The sequence below is a fragment of the Microcaecilia unicolor genome, chromosome 1, assembly GCF_901765095.1.
Source record: "Microcaecilia unicolor chromosome 1, aMicUni1.1, whole genome shotgun sequence".
Classification (NCBI taxonomy): Eukaryota; Metazoa; Chordata; class Amphibia; order Gymnophiona; family Siphonopidae; genus Microcaecilia; species Microcaecilia unicolor.
Window position 1 is genome coordinate 20,933,846 of NC_044031.1, and position 22,342 is coordinate 20,956,187.

Genomic DNA, 22,342 nt, shown 5'->3' on the forward strand with positions numbered 1-22,342 from the left:
TGTGTCCGCCTGCCTGAAGTGCACTGCACCCACTAAAACTGCTCCAGGGACCTGCGTACTGCTGTCATGGAGCTGGGTATGATATTTGAGGCTGGCATAGAGGCTGGAAAAAATATTTTAAAAATGTGTTTTTGAGGGCGGGAGGGGGTTAGTGATCACTGGGGGAGTAAGGGGAGGTCATCCCCGATTCCCTCCGGTGGTCATCTGGTCATTTAGGGCACATTCTTGTGGCTTGGTCGTAAGAAAAAAAGGACCAGCTAAAGTCATTCAAGTGTTCGTCAGGGACGCCCTTCTTTTTTCCATTATCGGTCGAAGATGCCCATGTGTTAGGCACGCCCCAGTCCCGCCTTCGCTACACCTCTGACACGCCCCCGTGAACTTTGGTCGTCCCTGCGACGGAAAGCAGTTGAGGACGCCCAAAATCGGCTTTCGATTATGCCAATTTGGGCGACCCTGTGTGAAGGACGCCCATTTTGCGATTTGTGTCGAAAGATGGGCACCTTTCTCTTTCGAAAATAAGCCTGATAGTTAGAAAAAAATGTATAAATGGAATAGTTTTTCACTACATAACCAGGAATCTTGCAAGCTCTGCGTAGCACTTTTAGCTCCAGGCTGGTAAATTCCTCCACAGGAACATAGAAAGGAAAAAGACTATTTATGAATTGTAATTGGCAAAGCAGCAATTAGATGTCTATTTCCCTATTTATAATAAATAAGCTTCTATGATAAATTTATGGTTGGCTAATGGTGTATCTCTTCTTGTGTTCTTTAATCCAAATTATTTTATCCAAAGAATAAATGTCTGAAAGTTTAGCTTTGCATCTTGCAGCCTGTCTGATAAGGAGACATTGGTATAAGGTTTGTTGTGAATAGAGGGATCCCGAGCCCCCCCCCAAGAAGGCTAGAGTGACCTTAATCTGGCTCCATCTCTAAATAACACTAGTACTGGGGTAATCAAGGAGTTATTGCCTCTAAGGGAGACGTTAGGTCTAAGGAAAAGATACCAGCCTTATGACAAACTGGATTTAGACTACAGGTTATACAATGCAGCGAATGATAGCCTGATGTAGCAAAAGCATTTATACTTACAGCCTTTCATCATTAAGTGAAGCCCACAAATCATCATTTGGAATGAAGAGTTTATTTGCAAATCAGACTTTAATCAGATACATTCATCAGACAGGTTCTGGGTTCAATTGCACAGAGCTTCTGCCCTCCGAGAAGAGTTGGGGACCGTTCCAATGATCTGCCAAAATCTCATCTCTTTTATAGGCGCAGATCTCAATACAAGTCAATGGCAAGACCCTGTTTTTTTCTCAATATTGCCCAACCTCTGAATCATTTCCGGCAGGTGTCCATCTGTACCCTCACTTTTCCGTTCTAACTATTGCAAGTTATTGTGCAATTTCCCTTTTTGTCAACATCTCCCTAGACACGGACATCCAAACATGGCTATTGTGTAATTTCCTTTTTTGTAAACACTTTGTTCTTATGAAGATATCTAAATATAGATATATCAATTTCATAACATCTTGTGATCTGGGTGCCAACTTATTAAAGACAGACTCCGTGTTATGAACCAAACTTCTTATCATTTCTGTCTTTAATTTCTACATCATGTGTGTTACACTCAATTTGGAAGTTGCACCAGGTTTCATTAGAACTCACCAAGCAGTCCTTGCTCTTGCAGGCTCTCTGCTATAAGGCCATCATCTTGTTATCAGGCCTAGTCAGTGCTTTTCAGCTGTTTAAAGCTATGTAGCTTGGCCCACCACTGTTCCAGTGGATAGGTCTTAAGCTAGAACACATATTAACTTGCAGGAAAAGCAAGTCCTTGCTCAGCCAGTCATAGATTTTTAAACCTAGCTGGTATTTTTACAGCCTGAGTCCTAAAATCTGGCCTTCCACCCTTCCGGTGGGCATCCAGTGAGGGCCTCTTGCTGTAGTATAATTATACAGGTTAAACACAGCCAAGGAGTTTTTCTCCAAGCAAGGAGAACTTCTCTAAGGCTGAAATGTAGTTCCCTCCCAAAGGGCAGCCAGAGAGATAAATTCCATTTTCTGTAACACCGGGATAAAATAATTTTATTGTAATCATTTATTTTTCTCTAATAAATTTTAGCATTATTATAAAAGAGAAAAAAATATACTCTGTGTTTCCTTTGCCAGAAGGGCTTTCAGATTCTTCCGAGGCAAGAGGAGCCTTTACACACCTAATCCCCACAGATACAGTAAAGGATTGACCAGTATTTATTAACTAATATTTATTTCTTGAGTACATCAAACATATAAATGGCAAGAGGCGTACTCACTCGCAAATGCACAGTAGAGACCCTCTCTGTCCCGCCCCCGCGTCAATACGTGATGACGGGGGCGTGACAGAGAGGGAACCTGCGCACCTGCGAGTGAGGGAACTGCCGTCGTCACCGCTCCCCCCCCCCCCCCCCAGGGTTGCCGCTACCGCTACCCCCACCCACCCGGAGTCGCCACCGCCACCCACCCTCCACCCGGCCCGGGTACCTGGCTTCACTATTCAAACCGCCGGAACGCAGCACACAGCTCATCTGAGCTGCCGTTGGCCTTCCTTAACTGCCTGTGTCCCGCCCTCGCCGACGTTACGTCACACGAGGGCGGAACACACGCAGAGAAGAAGGAAGGCCGACGGCAGCTCAGATGAGCTGTGTGCTGCGTTCCGGCGGTTTGAATAGTGAAGCCAGGTACCCGGCCCGGGTGGAGGGGTGGCGGAGGGGACTCCTGGGGGGGAGGGGCCTTTCAAAACCCCCCCTTCCTTTACTAGCCCGTTTTTACGGGCTCAACGGCTAGTAAGACCATAAAATGTGTCATGCTGAATCAAACCAAAGGTCCATCAGACCCAGCATCTTGGTCTGACTCAGCATGGCTTTTCTTAAGTTTTAAAACGATTAGGGTTTAAACCTGAATTTTTCAGCAGTGGTTTCAGCAGTCTTTTCTGATGGATATATCAGCATTTTTGAACTGGTATGCCGCAGCAGGCCCACAAGTGTGGTGCGGGAGTTCAGAGTCAGTTTTCTTGTCTCTAATGTTCATCGGCAGTGAGCAGCGATTCATACAGCCTGGAGCCTTCTCTCTGATGTAACTTCCTGCTTTCGCATAGGCGGGAAGAGTTAGAGAGAAGGCTGCTCTCCACCATTAAGAGATAAGGAAACTTATAAAAAGTTACACGATGGGGGGGAGGGGTCAAGAGAGGCTAGGTTAGATGCCTGGTCTCTGGCTGGAGAGGGGACAGCAGGGAACCAAATGCTGGACTATTTGTGTGTGTGTGTGGGGGGGGGGGGGGGGGGGGGGGGGGGGGGGGGGGAGGGGTCGGAAGAGAAGGTAAATGCTGGACTATTTATGAGGGTGGGTGGGAAAGAGAAGGTAAATGCTGGATTATTTGTGAGGGTGGGGGAGAAAAGGAGGTAAATGCTGTACTGTTTATGAGAATGATGGGGGAGGGGGGAGAAGCTAAAATGCTGGACCATATGTGGGTGTGGGGGTGTGGTAGAAAGCAAAATGCTAGACCATGTGAGGGTGTGTCGTGATTTTGTCAGGACTGGAAAAATCCCAGATCCAGGTCCCTAAAATTAAGGACTTGACTCTGATATTATCCCAATTCAGGGGGAGATGCATCAATCAAACGTTAAAAAATAAAAAACGTAAAAGTGCTTAACGATTTTTAAAAAATGAGGAATGCAGTACAAAAACGCTCCAGAAATGTTCGGATCGGTATTGCAAAGTAGGATTTATCACAGAATCGTTAAACCCGTCGTTAATCAGCGCGAAAAGCATGCGCAGAGCAGCCAAGCGTTATGCCACAAAGATGTCACAGATGTCAAAACAAAAAAACCCCCACAAACACATGTGTTTCGGGAGGGGGCAAAGGCGCTCGTCATGAGCGTCCTGTATGTATGCCTTGCCCCCCCCGCTGCTCCCCGCTGCTCTCTGCTTCCCCCCCCCCCCCCCACACGAAAAAACTCCAATTTTAGCAGCCCCGGCCCCGGGCCGGCCCTCCTCCCTTCCTGTGTAATCTCCCACACTTGCTCCGCCTCCCGCCATGCTCCGGTCCCGTGCCCCGCCCCCCCTTAGGTCGTCGCCGCCGCTCCCCCCCTCTAACGACCCCCCCTTTGCCTTACCGGCCCGTGCAGCGCCTTTCACCTCTGCTGCAAGGGCAATAACAGCTGATCGGCGATTCAGCAGGCCTCCTCAGACATCCCTTCTTTCTTCCTGGGCCCGCCCTCCTCTGACGTAGGTAAACTATTTACCTACGTCAGAGGAGGGCGGGCCCAGGAAGAAAGAAGGGACGTCTGAGGAGGCCTGCTGAATCGCCGGTCAGCTGTTATTGCCCGTGCAGCAGAGTTGAGAGGCGCTGCATGGGCCGGTAAGGCAAAGGGGGGGGTCGTTGGAGGGGAGGAGCGGCGGCGACGACCTAAGGGGGGCGGTGGGGGCGGGGCACGGGACCGGAGCATGGCGGGAGGCGGAGCTAGTGTGGGAGAATACACAGGAAGGGAGGAGGGCCGGCCCGGGGCTGCTAAAATTGGAGATTTTTCGTGCAGGGGGGGTGGGTGGGGGGGAAGCGGGGAGCAGCGGGGGGGGGGGCAAGGCGTCCATACAGGATGCTCATGACGAGCGCCCTTGCCCCCTCCCGATTTTTTTTTTTTCTTTTTTGGTGCTGAGGGAGAGGGGAGCAGCGGCGACCTGGGGCGTCAATAAAGGACGCCCCTGGCGCACATTTTCGCCCCCCTAGTTATTTTTTTTAATAGATTTCACTTGTAAACTTGTAGCAGACAGCCCTATCGAGAGGTACAGACCTCTCGTTAGATTTCACAGTGTTTTCGTGCGTTAAACGAATCGGAAAAGGTTAGTGCATGTCATTTCAATAGGGTTTGTAGAAGAATCCCTCATCTGCATTCCGTTTTCGTTAGCTGCTAGCTTCATCCGTAAAAGCCCTTTGATGCATGCAGTGGATCAAAATTTCCTCGTTGGAGGGTCGTTAAATGCTCATTAAGGTTTAGTGCATCTGCCTCTCAAACAGGACATACTGTGGTTCTGCAGGACTCAGTGAAAGATACCACTGCTGCAGGTCTGGCAAATGAAACTGCTTTTAGGTTTAATAATTTTTATTGATGAATGCAGAAACAAAACAATTCCATGTTAAACATAATAACTCAGGCATTTAACATTGCCATCCTATACTAATACAGCGAAACTGCTATCATCAATTTTCTTTGTTTCTCCCCCCACCTTCCCTTCCCCCTTCCTCCCCCCTCCAAATTATTTTATTAATTAACCATGTCATATGCATGCAAAAGTGTTATACATAACTATTATCAACATCTCTGTCTGTGATTTTTGGAATATACCAACTAATGACCTGATCGTTATGTAGCAAAATTAAAAAAAAAAATCACTGATGCCATTCTGTGTACTTGGTTTTATTCCATTACTCTGTTATATCGGAGCTTCGTCGGCCAGCAGGTCATCACCTCCTTAACAGGAGAATCACCTCACATCTGCATTATGTCAGTATCTTCAACTGGCTTTACTTGTTATGAATTGAGTTGATCTGCACCATGTACATCCAAGGCTCCGCTTACCAAGCTGTTCCAGCGGTGCCCCATGATACACCAAGATCATCACTCTCAGAATCCTCCATTCATAGCAATAAATCAAATAACTATACTTCAATACACTCTTTCCCCCCTCATTTAATGCAGCCTCCTTCCCTCAAAAGCACATTCCTTTAACTGGACTCAGTTTTCATCAGTTGCAGCATAATCCCAACACACATCCCCCCCTTCCCTCCCTCCTCCCTCTTCCTCCCATCTCTTGCCCACCCTCCTCCCTCCCACACCAGCCTAATCTACCAAGTCTTCCTGTCTATCCCAAGCTACAATGTGAGTGAGTTCACTAGTAAGCTGCGGGCTCTACCTGATAGAGCCTGCACATATGGCTCCCAAATCTCCCAGAATCGTTGTTTACTCCTAGGGCTTCGATGCGCCTCACGCGCCTCCAATAGCACCAAGGCATGAAGCGAATTTCTCCACTGCCAGAAAGAGGGCCCAATCTCCTGAGTCCAAAATTGCATAATACATTGCTTCCCTATAATTATTGCCTTATACATAAATATACCTTCTGTATGCCTCAGATTTAGCCCGCTTCCCCCTGGGCCCAATAAAAGATTTTTAGGTGCCCATCTAATTGTCTTATGAAATAATGTCTCACAGAATTTCCTAATATTATCCCAGAATTTCTTAATGTCCGGACACTCCCACAGCATATGAAAAAGTGATGCTCTCTGGAAGTTACACTTGCTGCACTGTGGTGTTTGAAGTCTACCAGCATAGTAGGCCTGTACAGGGGAGAGGTATGCTCTCATAACTATTCTGAATTGAATCTCCCTATGTCGTGCACTGGTCACTTTATATACTATCTCCTTCAAGGCCTGGGCTATATCTCCGCTTCTAACCTTCACTCTCATATCCGCAGACCACCTCCGGGCAATCTCCTCATATCCACGGGGCGGGGAAATCATTCTCAGCTGTTTATAAAGTGTGGATATCGAGGTCTGTTCTCTACCTTGAGGCAGAAATAAATTCACCAATAGGTCATACATCCCTCTCTCGCATCCAGCAGAACTTAACTGCTTAATATAACTATATAATTGGTAATAATCATACCATGTCACATTCTCAGCTCCTACTATATTCTCTAAGGCCTCTCTAGATATAATCTTCCCCGAATCCTGCATAACATCGGCCACCAATACTATCCCTTCTCGTGCCCATTTTCTGAATCTCGGTTGTATATTCCCGGGTTCAAAGGCACTGTTCCCCACCAGAGGAAGCAGATCTGTACAGTGTGGATTCTTATTTAATCCCTTTAGTATATATTGCCATACCCGTTGCATTGGGTGTAATAAGATATGCTGCCTCCATCCCTTGGGTAACCACTTTCCCTGAACATGCAGCATATAGTAGGGGTGATGAGGCTCAAACATAGCGCTCTCCGTACTCCACACCGTATGTTCCTCTGAATCTAAAATCCAATCTGCTAGGTGTCTGGCCAAACATGCCCAATTATATTGTTTGATATCAGGCATCCCAAAGCCTCCCTCTTTCCTACTCCCATACATATATTCCAGTTTAACTTTGGCCTTCTTTCCACCCCAACAGAATCTGGACACCATTCTCCTAAGTTTCTTTAAATCCTTGATCTGTAACAATATCGGTAGTTGTCTTAGGACATATAGAGGCATATTTTCAAAGCACTTTGGGAGGCTAAGTTCCATAGGTTTCTATGGAACTTTGGGAGGCTAAGTGCTTTGAAAATGAGCCTCATAGCCATCTCGGAAACAGCATCATGGCATACATACCAATTCGGCCACTCAATGTTAACGGCAGACCCTCCCATAGATCCAATTGATTCCTTGTATAGTTTAATAACTCATCCACATTTCTTCTATATAGTCTGCTCAAATCCCCCGTTAGTTTTATACCCAGGTATTTGAATTCCTGATCCGCCCATTTCAATGGAAATGATCCCTTCCACCTCTCTCTTACAATGCTGCTAGTGGGTAATCCTTCAGATTTTTGAAAATTTAAACTAAAGCCCGAAAAGGCCCCGTATTCTGCAAATACTTCCATCAGCACCGGCAGCGTTTTCTCCGGTCTCGCTAAATGGACTAAAATATCATCAGCAAACGCCGAAACTTTAAATTCTCGATGTCCCAATTTAATCCCCTCTATCTCCACATTTCCTAGAATTTCCCTAATCAGGGGATCCAAAGTGATGGCAAATAGTAAGGGGGACAGAGGACAACCCTGTCTAGTTCCCCGATTTATTGGGAAGCAGCGAGAATATGTACCATTTACCAACACCCTCGCTGTCGGGTTCTTATACAAAATGGATATCGCTTGTGTAAAATATCCTTCAAGGCCGTATGCCTTTAGCGATGCAAATAGAAACTCCCACTCAACCCGATCAAACGCCTTTTCGGCATCGAAGCTGATCAAGAGGGAGTCCCCTCCCTCCCTTCGCACTCTCTCCATCGTGGCCAATATCAACCTAATATTCTTCCCACTCTGTCTTCCCTGTATACAGTGGGGGAAATAAGTATTTGATCCCTTGCTGATTTTGTAAGTTTGCCCACTGACAAAGACATGAGCAGCCCATAATTGAAGGGTAGGTTATTGGTAACAGTGAGAGATAGCACATCACAAATTAAATCCGGAAAATCACATTGTGGAAAGTATATGAATTTATTTGCATTCTGCAGAGGGAAATAAGTATTTGATCCCCCACCAACCAGTAAGAGATCTGGCCCCTACAGACCAGGTAGATGCTCCAAATCAACTCGTTACCTGCATGACAGACAGCTGTCGGCAATGGTCACCTGTATGAAAGACACCTGTCCACAGACTCAGTGAATCAGTCAGACTCTAACCTCTACAAAATGGCCAAGAGCAAGGAGCTGTCTAAGGATGTCAGGGACAAGATCATACACCTGCACAAGGCTGGAATGGGCTACAAAACCATCAGTAAGACGCTGGGCGAGAAGGAGACAACTGTTGGTGCCATAGTAAGAAAATGGAAGAAGTACAAAATGACTGTCAATCGACAAAGATCTGGGGCTCCACGCAAAATCTCACCTCGTGGGGTATCCTTGATCATGAGGAAGGTTAGAAATCAGCCTACAACTACAAGGGGGGAACTTGTCAATGATCTCAAGGCAGCTGGGACCACTGTCACCACGAAAACCATTGGTAACACATTACGACATAACGGATTGCAATCCTGCAGTGCCCGCAAGGTCCCCCTGCTCCGGAAGGCACATGTGACGGCCCGTCTGAAGTTTGCCAGTGAACACCTGGATGATGCCGAGAGTGATTGGGAGAAGGTGCTGTGGTCAGATGAGACAAAAATTGAGCTCTTTGGCATGAACTCAACTCGCCGTGTTTGGAGGAAGAGAAATGCTGCCTATGACCCAAAGAACACCGTCCCCACTGTCAAGCATGGAGGTGGAAATGTTATGTTTTAGGGGTGTTTCTCTGCTAAGGGCACAGGACTACTTCACCGCATCAATGGGAGAATGGATGGGGCCATGTACCGTACAATTCTGAGTGACAACCTCCTTCCCTCCACCAGGGCCTTAAAAATGGGTCGTGGCTGGGTCTTCCAGCACGACAATGACCCAAAACATACAGCCAAGGCAACAAAGGAGTGGCTCAGGAAGAAGCACATTAGGGTCATGGAGTGGCCTAGCCAGTCACCAGACCTTAATCCCATTGAAAACTTATGGAGGGAGCTGAAGATGCGAGTTGCCAAGCGACAGCCCAGAACTCTTAATGATTTAGAGATGATCTGCAAAGAGGAGTGGATCAAAATTCCTCCTGACATGTGTGCAAACCTCATCATCAACTACAGAAGACGTCTGACCGCTGTGCTTGCCAACAAGGGTTTTGCCACCAAGTATTAGGTCTTGTTTGCCAGAGGGATTAAATACTTATTTCCCTCTGCAGAATGCAAATAAATTCATATACTTTCCACAATGTGATTTTCCGGATTTAATTTGTGATGTGCTATCTCTCACTGTTACCAATAACCTACCCTTCAATTATGGGCTGCTCATGTCTTTGTCAGTGGGCAAACTTACAAAATCAGCAAGGGATCAAATACTTATTTCCCCCACTGTAAATCCCACCTGCGGGGGCGCCACTATGTGTGTCAGCACTGTTGCCAACCTAGCAGCCAAATTCTGAGCCAATAATTTAGCTTCATAACTAATGAGTGATATAGGCCTATATGAGTCTGGTAAGATTGCATTTCTCCCTGGTTTCAAGAAAACCATAATATCCGCTAGACATAAGGATTGCGGTAACTCCCCTAATTCAACAGACTTATTAAAGGCATCTGCCAGTGGTTCTCCTATATCCTGAATTAAGATCTTATACAGTTCTGCCCTAAATCCATCCGGCCCCGCAGCTTTATGTAATGCACTACCTCTAATTTCTCTCAGGACCTCTTCTACTTCTATCGGCTTGTTTAACTCTTCCTGCTGCTGCACTGTTATCTTCGGCAACTTAGCATTCTCAAGATAAATATCTGGATCTAGATCATCCATCTCATTCTTAGTGTACAACTTAGCATAGTAGTCATGAAATACATCTAGTATCTCTGCATCAGTATGTACCAATCCCCCAACCTGCGTCTGAATGGCAAGTACTCTCCTCTGTCCCTTCCCCCTTCTCACTAGGCCTGCCATCATCCTCCCTGTCTTATTACCAAACTTATACAATTGGTATCTATAGTACTCTGCCGATTTATTAGCACGCTGATGTAATAGCTCATTCAGAGATGCCTGGGTGGCTAATAATTGCTCACGCAGGTGGTCCGCGGACTGTTGTCCGTAAGCTCTCCTCAACCGTATCAGGCTATCTCCTAATCTTATGATCTCTTTATCTCTTCGTCTCTTTTTTCTGATGCTATATGCTATTATCTCTCCTCTTAAGACAGCCTTTCCAGCTTCCCAAAACAATATCGGGGTATGCCTGTGAGATGCGTTGTGTAATGAATATTCTTTCCACTTTGCTCTAATATAAGCCCAAAACTCCGAGTCCTTATACAGAACCATGGGAAATGCCCATCTATACTGTCTATTATGTGAAGTTTGATCTTGAAATTTGATATATATAGCCGCATGATCTGATATCATCGTAGGATCAATATCAGCCTCCGCTATACGTGTGAAGCTCTCTTCATCTATCAATAGGTAATCAATCCTCAATTGAGTGTGATGGGCTCGTGAGTAGTGTGTGTAGTCTTTAGTATTTGGATGTAACACCCTCCACACATCAACCACTCCCAATGCTCCACATAGCAGTTTTATGCCTTTACCCGCCCCCACCACTGTGCTTGCTGTCCCATGTGATCTATCCAGCATTGGGTCCGCTACCACATTAAAGTCCCCTCCCATTATCTTGTTTTGGATGTTAAAGTGCTGTATCTTACTAATAATTGAATGATAAAATTGCTTACAGTACACATTGGGGGCATATATATTACTAATGAGACATAAATTGCCATTCACCTTTATCTGTGCTATTATATACCTCCCTTCAGGATCAGCACACACCTGTCCCACCTCCACCTGTAGAGATTTATGAAATAAAATGGCAACGCCCGCTTTTTTCCCCACTGCCGGGGCCTCCAACACTGTCCCCACCCACCAAGTTCTCAACTTCTCATGCTCCTGCTTTGATAAATGTGTCTCCTGAAGGAGCGCTACATCTGCCCTTTTCTTTTTAAGACCATGAAGGATTTTCTTTCTTTTTATGGGGGAGGATATTCCCCCCACATTCCAGGAGTATACTTTAAGGCCCATCAACCTCCATCATCTCTTACATGTCCCCGCTCATGCCTCTCATCTAAAGGTAGGTAGGCATGGTGTCCCAGCATCACCACCCCCACCACTCTGTCTCGCAGCCATTCAACATTCCACTCACTCACATATCTCCATCTGTCCTTTTTTGGTAGTCGTTTCCCTGCTTCCCACCCTCTGAACTCTCCCCCCTCCCTCCCAAATGTGTCCTGTCTATTCCCTATTCCCCTATCCTTCCCCCCCGGCCCTCCTGTTCCCAGAACTAGTCACGCTATAACACCTGCACTCACCCTACAACATATCGCATATCCCCCCTTCCCTCTGATTCCTTCCCCCACTTCCCCAACATACATAACTTTATGTGTCATATCTCTAGCATCAGATCTTAATTGTCTCACACTTTCATTCCTGTGTAGATCCTCCAGTGAACAGTGTCACGTAATTCTTATATGACCAGGCCCTGTAGACTTCTGGCTTCTACGTCATATCTAATAGTCCCAATGCAGTTCATTTAGCTTTGCCGCGTCGTCATCTACTGCAGCCAAAAGGTGTCAAGGCGTGCTGGGTACATCCAGAATACTGTCTTAGACACACTCCCAAAATATATCAGTCCAGTCTGTCAGGAGTCCACCAACCATGTGCTCAGTCCAAAGGTTCGTGTCATCATTCTCCAAATCTGCTCTCCACTGTAAAAACTATATTATAATCTCCAGCGTCCTCTTTTGAGCCTCTGTACCATCCTGCACATTGCCTCCACTTCACTTAGGCTCTGATGATCCTCCATGTTGTTGTATATATTCTTTAGCTGTCTCCACCTGTTCAAAAAACTGAGTTACACCATTTATGGTGAGTCTGAGCTTGGCAGGGTAGAGGAGTGCAAATTTTATCTTCTTGTTGTATAGCTCCGTACATAATGGCGCGAAGGATTTCCTCTTCAATTGCACCTGATGTGAATAGTCTTGAAAGCAAAGGATTTTTCTCCCTTCATAGGTAAGTGATTGCCCACCTCGAAGCGCATCCAATATATGTTGTTTATGCCTGAAATTAAGAGTCTTTAAGATCACCACTCTTGGTCTGTTCCCTGGCTGCCTCATGGGTCCCACCCGATGGGCCAGCTCCATGCAGAAATGTTGTACTTTATCCTCTATTTGTAAAGTCTTTGGCAGCCATTCTTCCAAGAAATTGGGCAAATCCCTATCCAATAGTGACTCTGGAAGTCCAATCAGGCGCAGGTTATTGCGCCTGCTTCGATTCTCCAAATCATCCAATTTAACCTCCAGATCCTGCACTCTCTTTTCCAGTTTCTTGTTCAACTCCTTCTGCGCCTCCACGCTCTCCTCTACCTCTGATATGCGCTGCAGGCCTTCATCCAGCTCTAAGCTCATGCTATCGATACGTTCATGAGCCTCCTCCGTACGATCATAAAGTTGCTGAAGCTTCTTGTCCAGCGCTGTCTCCACCGCTGCAGTTACCTCGGCGGTAATTTCTGCTAACCACGCGGAGCCCACGGCAAGCTCCCCGGGCTCACGCTGGTCGGCCATCTTGGCATCGGCCAGCTTAGTCTTGTCTTTCTCTCTGCGAACTGTTTTCGCAGCCATGCCGTGCCTCTGCACCGTTTTGCCGATCGCTAGCGATTCCCGCTTCTTTAATACACCAGACAACGCCGTTTCTCTCCTCGGGACCGTCGAATTTGCTGATTTTTGGGCGAATGTGCGCGGAGCCTAGCTATCCAGCGTCAGCCCTGCATCATGGCGTCACGTGACCTCCGAAACTGCTTTTATATTAGACACTTCATGACCAGCTGGAGTCTGTCTCTCTTTAACCTATGACAATAATGGCTTGGGATGGAGGACTTAGAAGTTGTGATTCTCAAGTATCATATGTGAGACTGTACTATAAATATGTTAGATCTTCAGGTAACCAGATGTTACAGATGAAATGTTCTCTTTCTCCCTGATATGTTTTCTAGGTATCGATTAAATCCCAGAGCTTTTTCCTTTTTTTTTTTTGGATGCTTTTAATAAGAAGCAGAGACTATTTTTGTTTTATTTTTTAATTTTTGTATACACTGCCTGAAAGGTCAAAAGCTGTAAAATCAGTGAACATTGTACCGTCCTTGCAAAAGAGCTAGCTGGACTGTTAGCTAAACCACAGTATAGAACATCAGTGTGAAGACTCAGAACTCTTGAACCAAAATCTTCTGTAATGCAAATTCAAACAACAGTTAGATGTGCTGGACAAGAGTCTCTGCCTTGCAGAACTGGAAGTCTGTTCTCTATCAGCTCACCCTGTCTCTCACTGCAGAGATAAGCTGGGAGCTTTTAACATTGGCTAAAGAGTGGATGCTGTAAATACTTTTAAACTGGTGAAAAGCTGATGATGTACAAAGCCTTTGGGAGGCTTTTAAGTGGCAAGCTACAGTGTTAGAAACAAGCATGGTGCAGACAGATTCCTTTCACTCAATGGAGAGAAAATGGGCGGGCTACAGCCCAGCATACACAAGGGTCAAGGACCAGCAAGTAGGACAAGTCCCATAAGGCATAGGGAACAGGGACACATGCTCAGAAAGAGACTATCACAAGAGAACTACAATTACATCACTTTGCAGTCCTATCCTACTTAAAGAGCACAGGACAACAACAAGCATTCCGCATCCATGAATGTGGGGGCAGAACAAACATTTAGGTACAGTAGAAATTGTCTGTCCCTGGAATGTTTACAGTCTTGTTTGTACCTGAGGCAATGGAGAGTTACGTAATGACTTGCCCAAGATCACAAGGAGCTGCAGTAGGACTTGAAATGGGGTTCCCTGGTTGTCAGCTCACTGCTGTAACCATTAGACTACTCGTTCATACCCCCAGGAAGGTGTATGCTTACAGAGAACATTGACACCTGCAGTGCCTTTAATTATGAATAGAAATGATCATATCAGAAGCCCTCCAAGGTTTAATCTTGGGGCCCTTTTACTAAGCCGCGTAAGCGCCTACACGCACCCAACACGTAGCGATTCCGAGTTACCGCCCGGCTTCTTCACGGCCTGGGCGGTAATTTCATTTTTTACGTGCGTCAGCAAATATTTTTATTTTCTGGCATGCAGGCGGTAATCAGCATTTTACGCACGTAGACCATTACTGGCTGGTTACAGTGCGAGACCTTACTGCTAGGTCAATGGCTGGCGGCAAGGTCTCAGACCCAAAATGAACATGCGACAATTTTCATTTTGCCGCACGTCCGTTTTCGGCAAAAATGTTTAAAAAGGCATTTTTTTTTACAGGTGCGCTGAAAAATGATTCTGCGCGCATGCCCAAAACACGCATCTACACTACCGCAGGCCATTTTTCAGCATGCCTTAGTAAAAGGGCCCCTTAATCAAGTGGCAAGCAGCATCTCTTTTCACCAAGCTTTGTCATAAACTGTACACCTGCGTTCACAGTCTGGCATTCTGCCTGTCAGAAACCCCCCAGGGTGTTCTGCACATATAATTCGAAATGCAAATTTCTTGCTTGTTATTGACAGGCCATTCAGTTCTGAATCCTGCTGTTATATTCAAGATTAAGAATGAAGATGAGAAACATTTCACCCAGTACTGTGAATGGGAGGGGGAAAAAAACGTGAAGAACCCCACCATAAGTAAGTAAATGTTTTAGAGTTTAAATAGCGTAGTGTTTTGAGATCGCAGGAGATGGGTGATTAACATAAAAAATGTCGAACTTAAAATCCATTTCTTAATATAATATTATCAGTGCTCACTGAATCCTTTTAGAATTCTTTTTTTTTTTTTTATCGTAGGCCTTCACTCTCCTGTAATAGGCAAGTGGAAAATTACTTTTTATTTAGTTACTAGTAAAAAAAGGCCCGTTTCTGTTTTAAAGGAAACGGGCTCTAGCAAGGTTTTCCTCGGAGTGTGTATGTTTGAGCGAGTGTATGTGAGCGTGACTGTGTGATAGAGAGTGAATGTGCGAGTGTGTGTGACAGAGAGAGAGTGAGACTGGGTGCGAGTGTGTGTATGAGAAAGAGAGTATGTGCCAGGGTCCCCCTTCCCTCCCAGTTCCAGGGTCGTTCCCCCTCCCCTCCAGTCTGTCTCCCAGTTGCAGGGGGTCCCCCCCTCCCTTCCTTCCTCCCTTTTTCGCAGTTGCAGGGTCCCCCCTCCCTCCCAGTTGCAGGGCCCTCCCTCCCGGTCTCCCTGTCTTCCTCCCAGTTGCAGGGTCTGTCTGTCCCCCCCCTCCTTTTGTCCTCCACATTTTAAGGCACTGTCTATCCAGTTGAAACAGCTTTAGACTTGTTTCAGATGGAACAACAATTTTAAAACGCCAATGTGAAGCAGCAGCTCCTAGGTTTGCTTGGTGTTGAGTGTATATGAATGATGGCTGCGTAGGGGAGTGGAAACAGAGATTAACCAATGGGCTTCATTGCTTACCGTAGACTTGCGTTGCTCACTTCCACTCCTGTGCATTAAACATCCTGCAGCATCTCATAGGTTTGCTTCGTTTGTTTTGAGTGAACGGGGATGACGGCTGCACTGGAGTCGGACCCGCTGCTGTGTCCCTCCCCCCTCTTCCGAGTCGACACTGGACCCCAACGGCCGCCCTGAGCCCTCACCCGCCTCCTCCACATTGGACAGTCGCCGCAGGCGCTCGCTCACTGTCCTTCCTCTTCGTCCTCTCCGACAGTCTGAATCCGGACGAGGAGAGGGAGGGCAGCGACAGTTTTTTGATGGCGGTTACTGTGCGCAGGTGTTTCGGGATGTTTACAGCCAGTCTCGAGCGATTCCTAGGCAGGGGGACTCCTCCCCCTGCCTGGGTCGCTGTTTGCTGCTGGTTGGGTCGTAGTTTGTTGCTGTGCGTCCGGCTGGTGACTTCACCCGAGGCGCAGCCAATCAGTGGGATTGATGACGTCATTTTGATCTACAGCACCTAGCAGACCACGGCGGAAGCCAGGATCCCAGGCAGCTTCAGAACGTTGGAGGTGAGAATTATTATATAGGATTATCCATATTTATAGAAGTGGCTTGTGGACTCCAGACAAATGATAGAACAACGCCAAGGGCACTAGGGTCCTCTCGAGGACTAGCACTAACCACACCATCTCCAAAAGACATTACACGATGTGATACCCGCAAGCAAGCCTTCTCCAGAGTAGCCCCCACACTCTGAAATGCACTGCCTGAAAGGCTCCGCTCAACACAAGACTATCTCTACTTCAGGAAGCAGGTGAAAGCTTGGCTCTTCAACGAAGCCTTTAATGGAAGAAGTAACTAACTTGTTAGTCTCACTCACACACACAAGGAGTGACTCGGGCTGCACATACTGCAGCAAGACATGTTTATCCATTCTTACCCTAGCTGATATAATATTTAACCATCTCTCTGACCTCACGTGCAACTTTCTTTAAATCAGTCACCTTACTTTCTAACTCTTCCTACTTTCATACCTATCTATATGTTAATCATCTCTCCGTCCTCATGTGCTACTTTCTTTAATTTAGTTGGCTTACTCTCAGGCGACCCTCAGGGGGAGGAATGCTGGCTTCGGCCTAACCCCTGGTAAGCCTTTCCCCAGCTGAGAGGTGCCCAGCTCTACCACCGGCTGCCTTTCAGGTGCTATGGAGGACTTGCAGCTCATCTGCATATCCTTACAGCCTTCTCCGGGGTGACACCCAGGTCCACTCCGATCCACTCAGGGCCTCCGCTCTAGGTGCCGCACGCCTAACGGCGCGTGGGGCATTTTTCTCTTTACATCTAATCTTCTTCCCAGTTGCTAAAGTACCTCAATCGTTTATGGCCCCTATTCACATTCTCTTCCTAGCCCTGTCCCTTCCTAATCTTTTCCCTCACCCCCTACCTCTCTCTGCTACAGGAACTCACTGCCCATCCATCGACTTCATCACCTCACCTTCTCTCCTACCCTCTTCCTCCCTCTTGGCTTTTAATCTCCGTCTCTTTCTTCCCTCAATTTTGCCTTCCCCATTCCACCTAAATACCTCTCACTTTCGTGGCCACACCTCTCCTACTCTCCTCCGCTCTCTTTTACTCCTTCTCTTACTCTCAGCCAGCGACATCAATCCCAATCCTGGCCCTCCTCACCAACTATTATCCCAACTCTACAGATCTCACCGCGACCTCTCTAACCTCATCTCTATTCCTGTACTCCCCTCCTCTTCTCTGCCCTTCTCTTGCGCCCTATGGAATGCCCGCTCTATCTGTAACAAACTCCCCTATATCCAGGACCTCTTTATCTCGCGTCACCTCCATCTGCTCGCCATAACAGAAACCTGGCTCTGCCCTGATGACTCTGCTTCAGTCGCAGCCCTCTGCCATGGCGGTTATCTTTTTTCACATAATCCTCGCCCTGCTGGTCGTGGGGGCGGTGCTGGACTACTTCTCTCTCCCTCCTCCAGATTTCAACCCCTTCTTCCACCTCAATCTCACTGTTTTTCCTCCTTTGAAGTCCACTCTATCCGCCTTTTCTCTCCTCTGCCTCTTCGAATAGCAGTCATTTATCGTCCCCCTGATAAGTCCCTTTCATCCTTTCTCAGTGACTTTGATGCCTGGCTTGCCTTCTTCCATGATCCTTCCTCCCCCTCTCTCATATTTGGTGACTTTAATATTCCTGCTAATGATCCTTCCAACTCTTATATTTCCAAGTTACTCGCTTTAACATCCTCCTTTAATCTCCAACTATGCTCCACCTCCCCCACTCATCAAAATGGTCACTGTCTTGATCTCATCTTCTCCTCCAACTGTTCACCCTCTAGTTTCCTTGCCTCTGATCTTCCCCTCTCTGATCACCATCTTATAACTTTCACACTTAAATCTCCTCCCTCCCAGTCCCGTCCTATCTTATCTAATTTATCTAGGAATCTTCATGATACTGATCCTTCATCTCTATCCTCCCATGTTTCAAACCTCCTCTCTACTGTGGCACCATCCACGTCTGTCAACGAGGCTGTTTCTTCTTACAACAATACTCTATCCTCTGCCTTAGACACTCTTGCACCTTTGACGACCCGCCCTATAAGGTGTACAAAACCCCAACCTTGGCTGACTTCTAATATCCGCTACCTACGTTCCTGTACCCGCTCCGCCGAACGCCTCTTGCGGAAATCTCGGACCCTTGCTGATTTCTTACACTTTAAGTTCATGCTGACCTCCTTCCAATCTGCTCTTTTACATGCCAAACAGGATTATTATATCCAACTGACCAATTCTCTTGGCTCTAACCCTCGACTTCTCTTCACCACATTGAACTCTCTCCTCAAGGTGCCCCCTCCCCCAACTCCCCCTTCATTATCTCCTCAGACCCTTGCTGAATTCTTTCACGACAAGGTTCAAAAGATAAACCTTGCATTCTCTACATCACCACCTCTCCCTCCACTAGTCCGTTCTCTCTCTCCTTCCCCTTATTCCCTTTCCTCCTTTCCTGAAGTTACTATAGAGGAAACTACACTTCTCCTTTCTTCCTCAAAATGTACCACCTGTTCCTCTGATCCCATTCCCACCCACCTTCTTAATGCCATCTCTCCTGCTCTTATTCCTTTTATCTGTCACATTCTCAACCTCTCACTTTCCACTGCGACTGTCCCTACTGCCTTTAAACATGCTGTGGTCACACCTCTCCTTAAGAAGCCTTCACTCGACCCTACTTGTCCCTCTAATTACTGACCCATCTCCCTCCTTCCTTTTCTCTCCAGATTACTTGAGCGTGCTGTTCACCGCCGCTGCCTTGATTTTCTCTCCTCACATGCTATTCTTGACCCACTACAATCTGGTTTTTGCCCTCTCCACTCAACCGAAACTGCGCTTACTAAAGTCTCCAATGACCTATTACTGGCTAAATCCAGAGGTCAATATTCCATCCTCATTCTTCTTGACCTTTCCGCTGCTTTTGACACTGTCGATCACAGCATACTTCTCGATACCCTGTCCTCACTTGGATTCCAGGGCTCTGTCCTTTCCTGGTTCTCTTTCTACCTCTCCCTCCGCACCTTTAGTGTTCACTCTGGTGGATCCTCTTCTACTTCTATCCCTCTGCCTGTCGGCGTACCTCAGGGTTCTGTTCTTGGTCCCCTCCTTTTTTCTATCTACACTTCTTCCCTTGGTTCATTAATCTCATCCCATGGCTTTTCCTACCATCTCTATGCTGATGACTCCCAAATCTACCTTTCTACCCCTGATATCTCACCTTGCATCCAAACCAAAGTTTCAGCGTGCTTGTCTGACATTGCTGTCTGGATGTCTCAACGCCACCTGAAATTAAATATGACCAAAACCGAGCTTCTCATTCCCCACCCCCCCCAACCCACCTCCCCACTCCCCCCATTTTTTATTTCTGTTGATGGCTCTCTCATTCTCCCTGTCTCCTCAGCTCGAAACCTTGGGGTCATCTTTGACTCTTTTCTCTCCTTCTCTGCTCATATCCAGCAGATTGCCAAGACCTGTCGTTTCTTTCTTTACAACATCCGTAAAATCCGCCCCTTTCTTTCCGAACACTCTACCAAAACCCTCATCCACACCCTTGTCACCTCTCGTTTAGACTACTGCAATCTGCTTCTTGCTGGCCTCCCACTTAGTCACCTCTCCCCTCTCCAGTCGGTTCAAAACTCTGCTGCCTGTCTCGTCTTCCGCCAGGGTCGCTTTACTCATACTACTCCTCTCCTCAAGTCGCTTCACTGGCTCCTTATCCGTTTTCGCATCCTGTTCAAACTTCTTCTACTAACCTATAAATGTACTCACTCTGCTGCTCCCCAGTATCTCTCCACACTCGTCCTTCCCTACACCCCTTCCCGTGCACTCCGCTCCATGGATAAATCCTTATCTGTTCCCTTCTCCATTACTGCCAACTCCAGACTTCGCGCCTTCTGTCTCGCTGCACCCTACGCCTGGAATAAACTTCCTGAGCCCCTACGTCTTGCCCCATCCTTGGCCACCTTTAAATGTAGACTGAAAGCCCACCTCTTTAACATTGCTTTTGACTCGTAACCACTCGCCTCCACCTACCCTCCTCTCTTCCTTCCCGTACACATTAATTGATTTGATTTGCTTACTTTATATTTTGTCTATTAGATTGGAAGCTCTTTGAGCAGGGACTGACTTTCTTCTATGTTTGTGCAGCGCTGCGTACGCCTTGTAGCGCTATAGATATGCTAAATAGTAGTAGTAGTAGTAGTAACTCTTCTTAATCTGTTACCTATCTATATGTTCTGTCTCTGCTTATACCCTTCACTGTCAATTAAAATGTTCTATTACGTATTGTGTTGACATATTTTGTATTGTTATTTGAATATTTTTACCGCTGTAATTGTCTATTGCTCATGTTTGATTTATTCTTACTGTACACCGCCTTGAGTGAATTCCTTCAAATAGGCGGTAAATAAATCCTAATAAATAAATAGAACATGAAATATAATATCCAACAAATGCAGTACAAAAGAGGCAATTAATAACCACCAGACCAAGAAGATAAAATAAAATTTAATATCAACAAAAACCACATAATAGATACTAGAATAAAAATAAAAAGCAAACATTTTAAATTAAATTCAAACAATAAAACAAATTCCATACAGGTGAAAGCAGATGAGAATAATCCAGTCTCATAAAGGGGCCTTTTTACTATAGTACAGTAATTTTTTGCACTTAACGTGCCTAAACGTGAAGCTCCAGGATACATGATGGACTTGATCGACCTACCAACTAGAAACACATCCGAATCAACACGAAAGTACCTAAATCTGCACTACCCAAGCTGCAAAGGACTCAAATACAAATCAACTTACGCGTCCAGTTTTTCCTACATAAGCACACAACTGTGGAACGCATTACCAAAAGCCTTGAAAACTACGAACGACCACCTAAACTTCCGGAAAACACTAAAAACTAACCTGTTTAAAAAGGCATACCCTACCGATCCAACATAAATGCCTCATCTCTGCAACACAACAAAACTAAAGAACGTAATGGACATAACACAACTCTTCCGCTGTACGATTCCTTAGTGTGGCTGGGCCACATGAACTTTATCTTACCACAACATCGCTTTGTATTTGTTCACACTGGAGCCTGCAAAGGCCTCTCCGGTACTATGTAAGCCACATTGAGCATACAAATAGGTGGGAAAATGTGGACTATAAATGTAACAAATAAATAAACAGCAAATATTGACACACAGTAAGTGCGGACACTGTGTGGTAATAGTTGGGAGTTTGCCGAGCGTGTCCTTTACAGTTATTGAACTGAAAAGTTCTTTACTGCATATTGGGATTAGTTCTGTAAAGGGTATCTAATAGGTGAGAGCACCTATGTCAGTGATAGAGCTGGTTTAAATGCTCACACCTAGATTCCAAAGATACATGAGTAACTTACATGTGTAATTGCGCCTTGCCTTGACTCCGCCCATGTGTGGGCCAACCTGCAAACTACTCACTATCGAAGATAGTGGCAGGTTTATGGCAGTATTCTGGTCCTTCACAAGCATACATATGATGCCAAAGGGGCCCTTTTACTAAGGCATGCCGAAAAATGGCCTACGCTTGTGTAGGCGCGTGTTTTGGACATGCGCAGGTCCATTTTTCAGCGAGCCTACAAAAAAAGGCCTTTTTTTTTGTGGCCAGACATGGACGTGCGCCAAAATTAAAACCAGCGCACGTCCATTTTTGGCATGAGACCTCACCGCCACCCATTGACTGTGCAGTATACTGCCGATTACTGCCGGGTAAGTGTCATTTTCTACTTCACATTTTGGACGCGCATCAAAAATGGAATTACCGCCCGGATGACGCGGTAGCCGGGCGGTAGTTCCAATTTGACGCCTGTTGTACGCACGTAGGCGTCTACATGCCTTAGTAAAAGGGCCCTTAAACGTCCGTATAGAATTACCTGGATCGTGACTAGCTGCAGTTAGTGCAAATGCATTTAATATCTCTTCTTGAGGATTCAGTAAGTTCACCCAC

General features: G+C 46.2%; 1 protein-coding gene across 2 annotated transcripts in view; it reads left to right on the forward strand.

Annotated features, from left to right (window-relative positions):
* The window catches only part of LOC115463673 (zinc finger protein 568-like), an 80,401-nt gene that overhangs the window by 52,543 nt on the left and 5,516 nt on the right, over positions 1–22,342 (forward strand). For both annotated transcript variants that reach the window (XM_030194390.1, XM_030194382.1), the window contains exon 4: positions 14,912–15,025. In XM_030194390.1, coding sequence (XP_030050250.1) covers positions 14,912–15,025 — 114 coding nt within the window. The remainder of the gene's footprint in view (positions 1–14,911; positions 15,026–22,342) is intronic.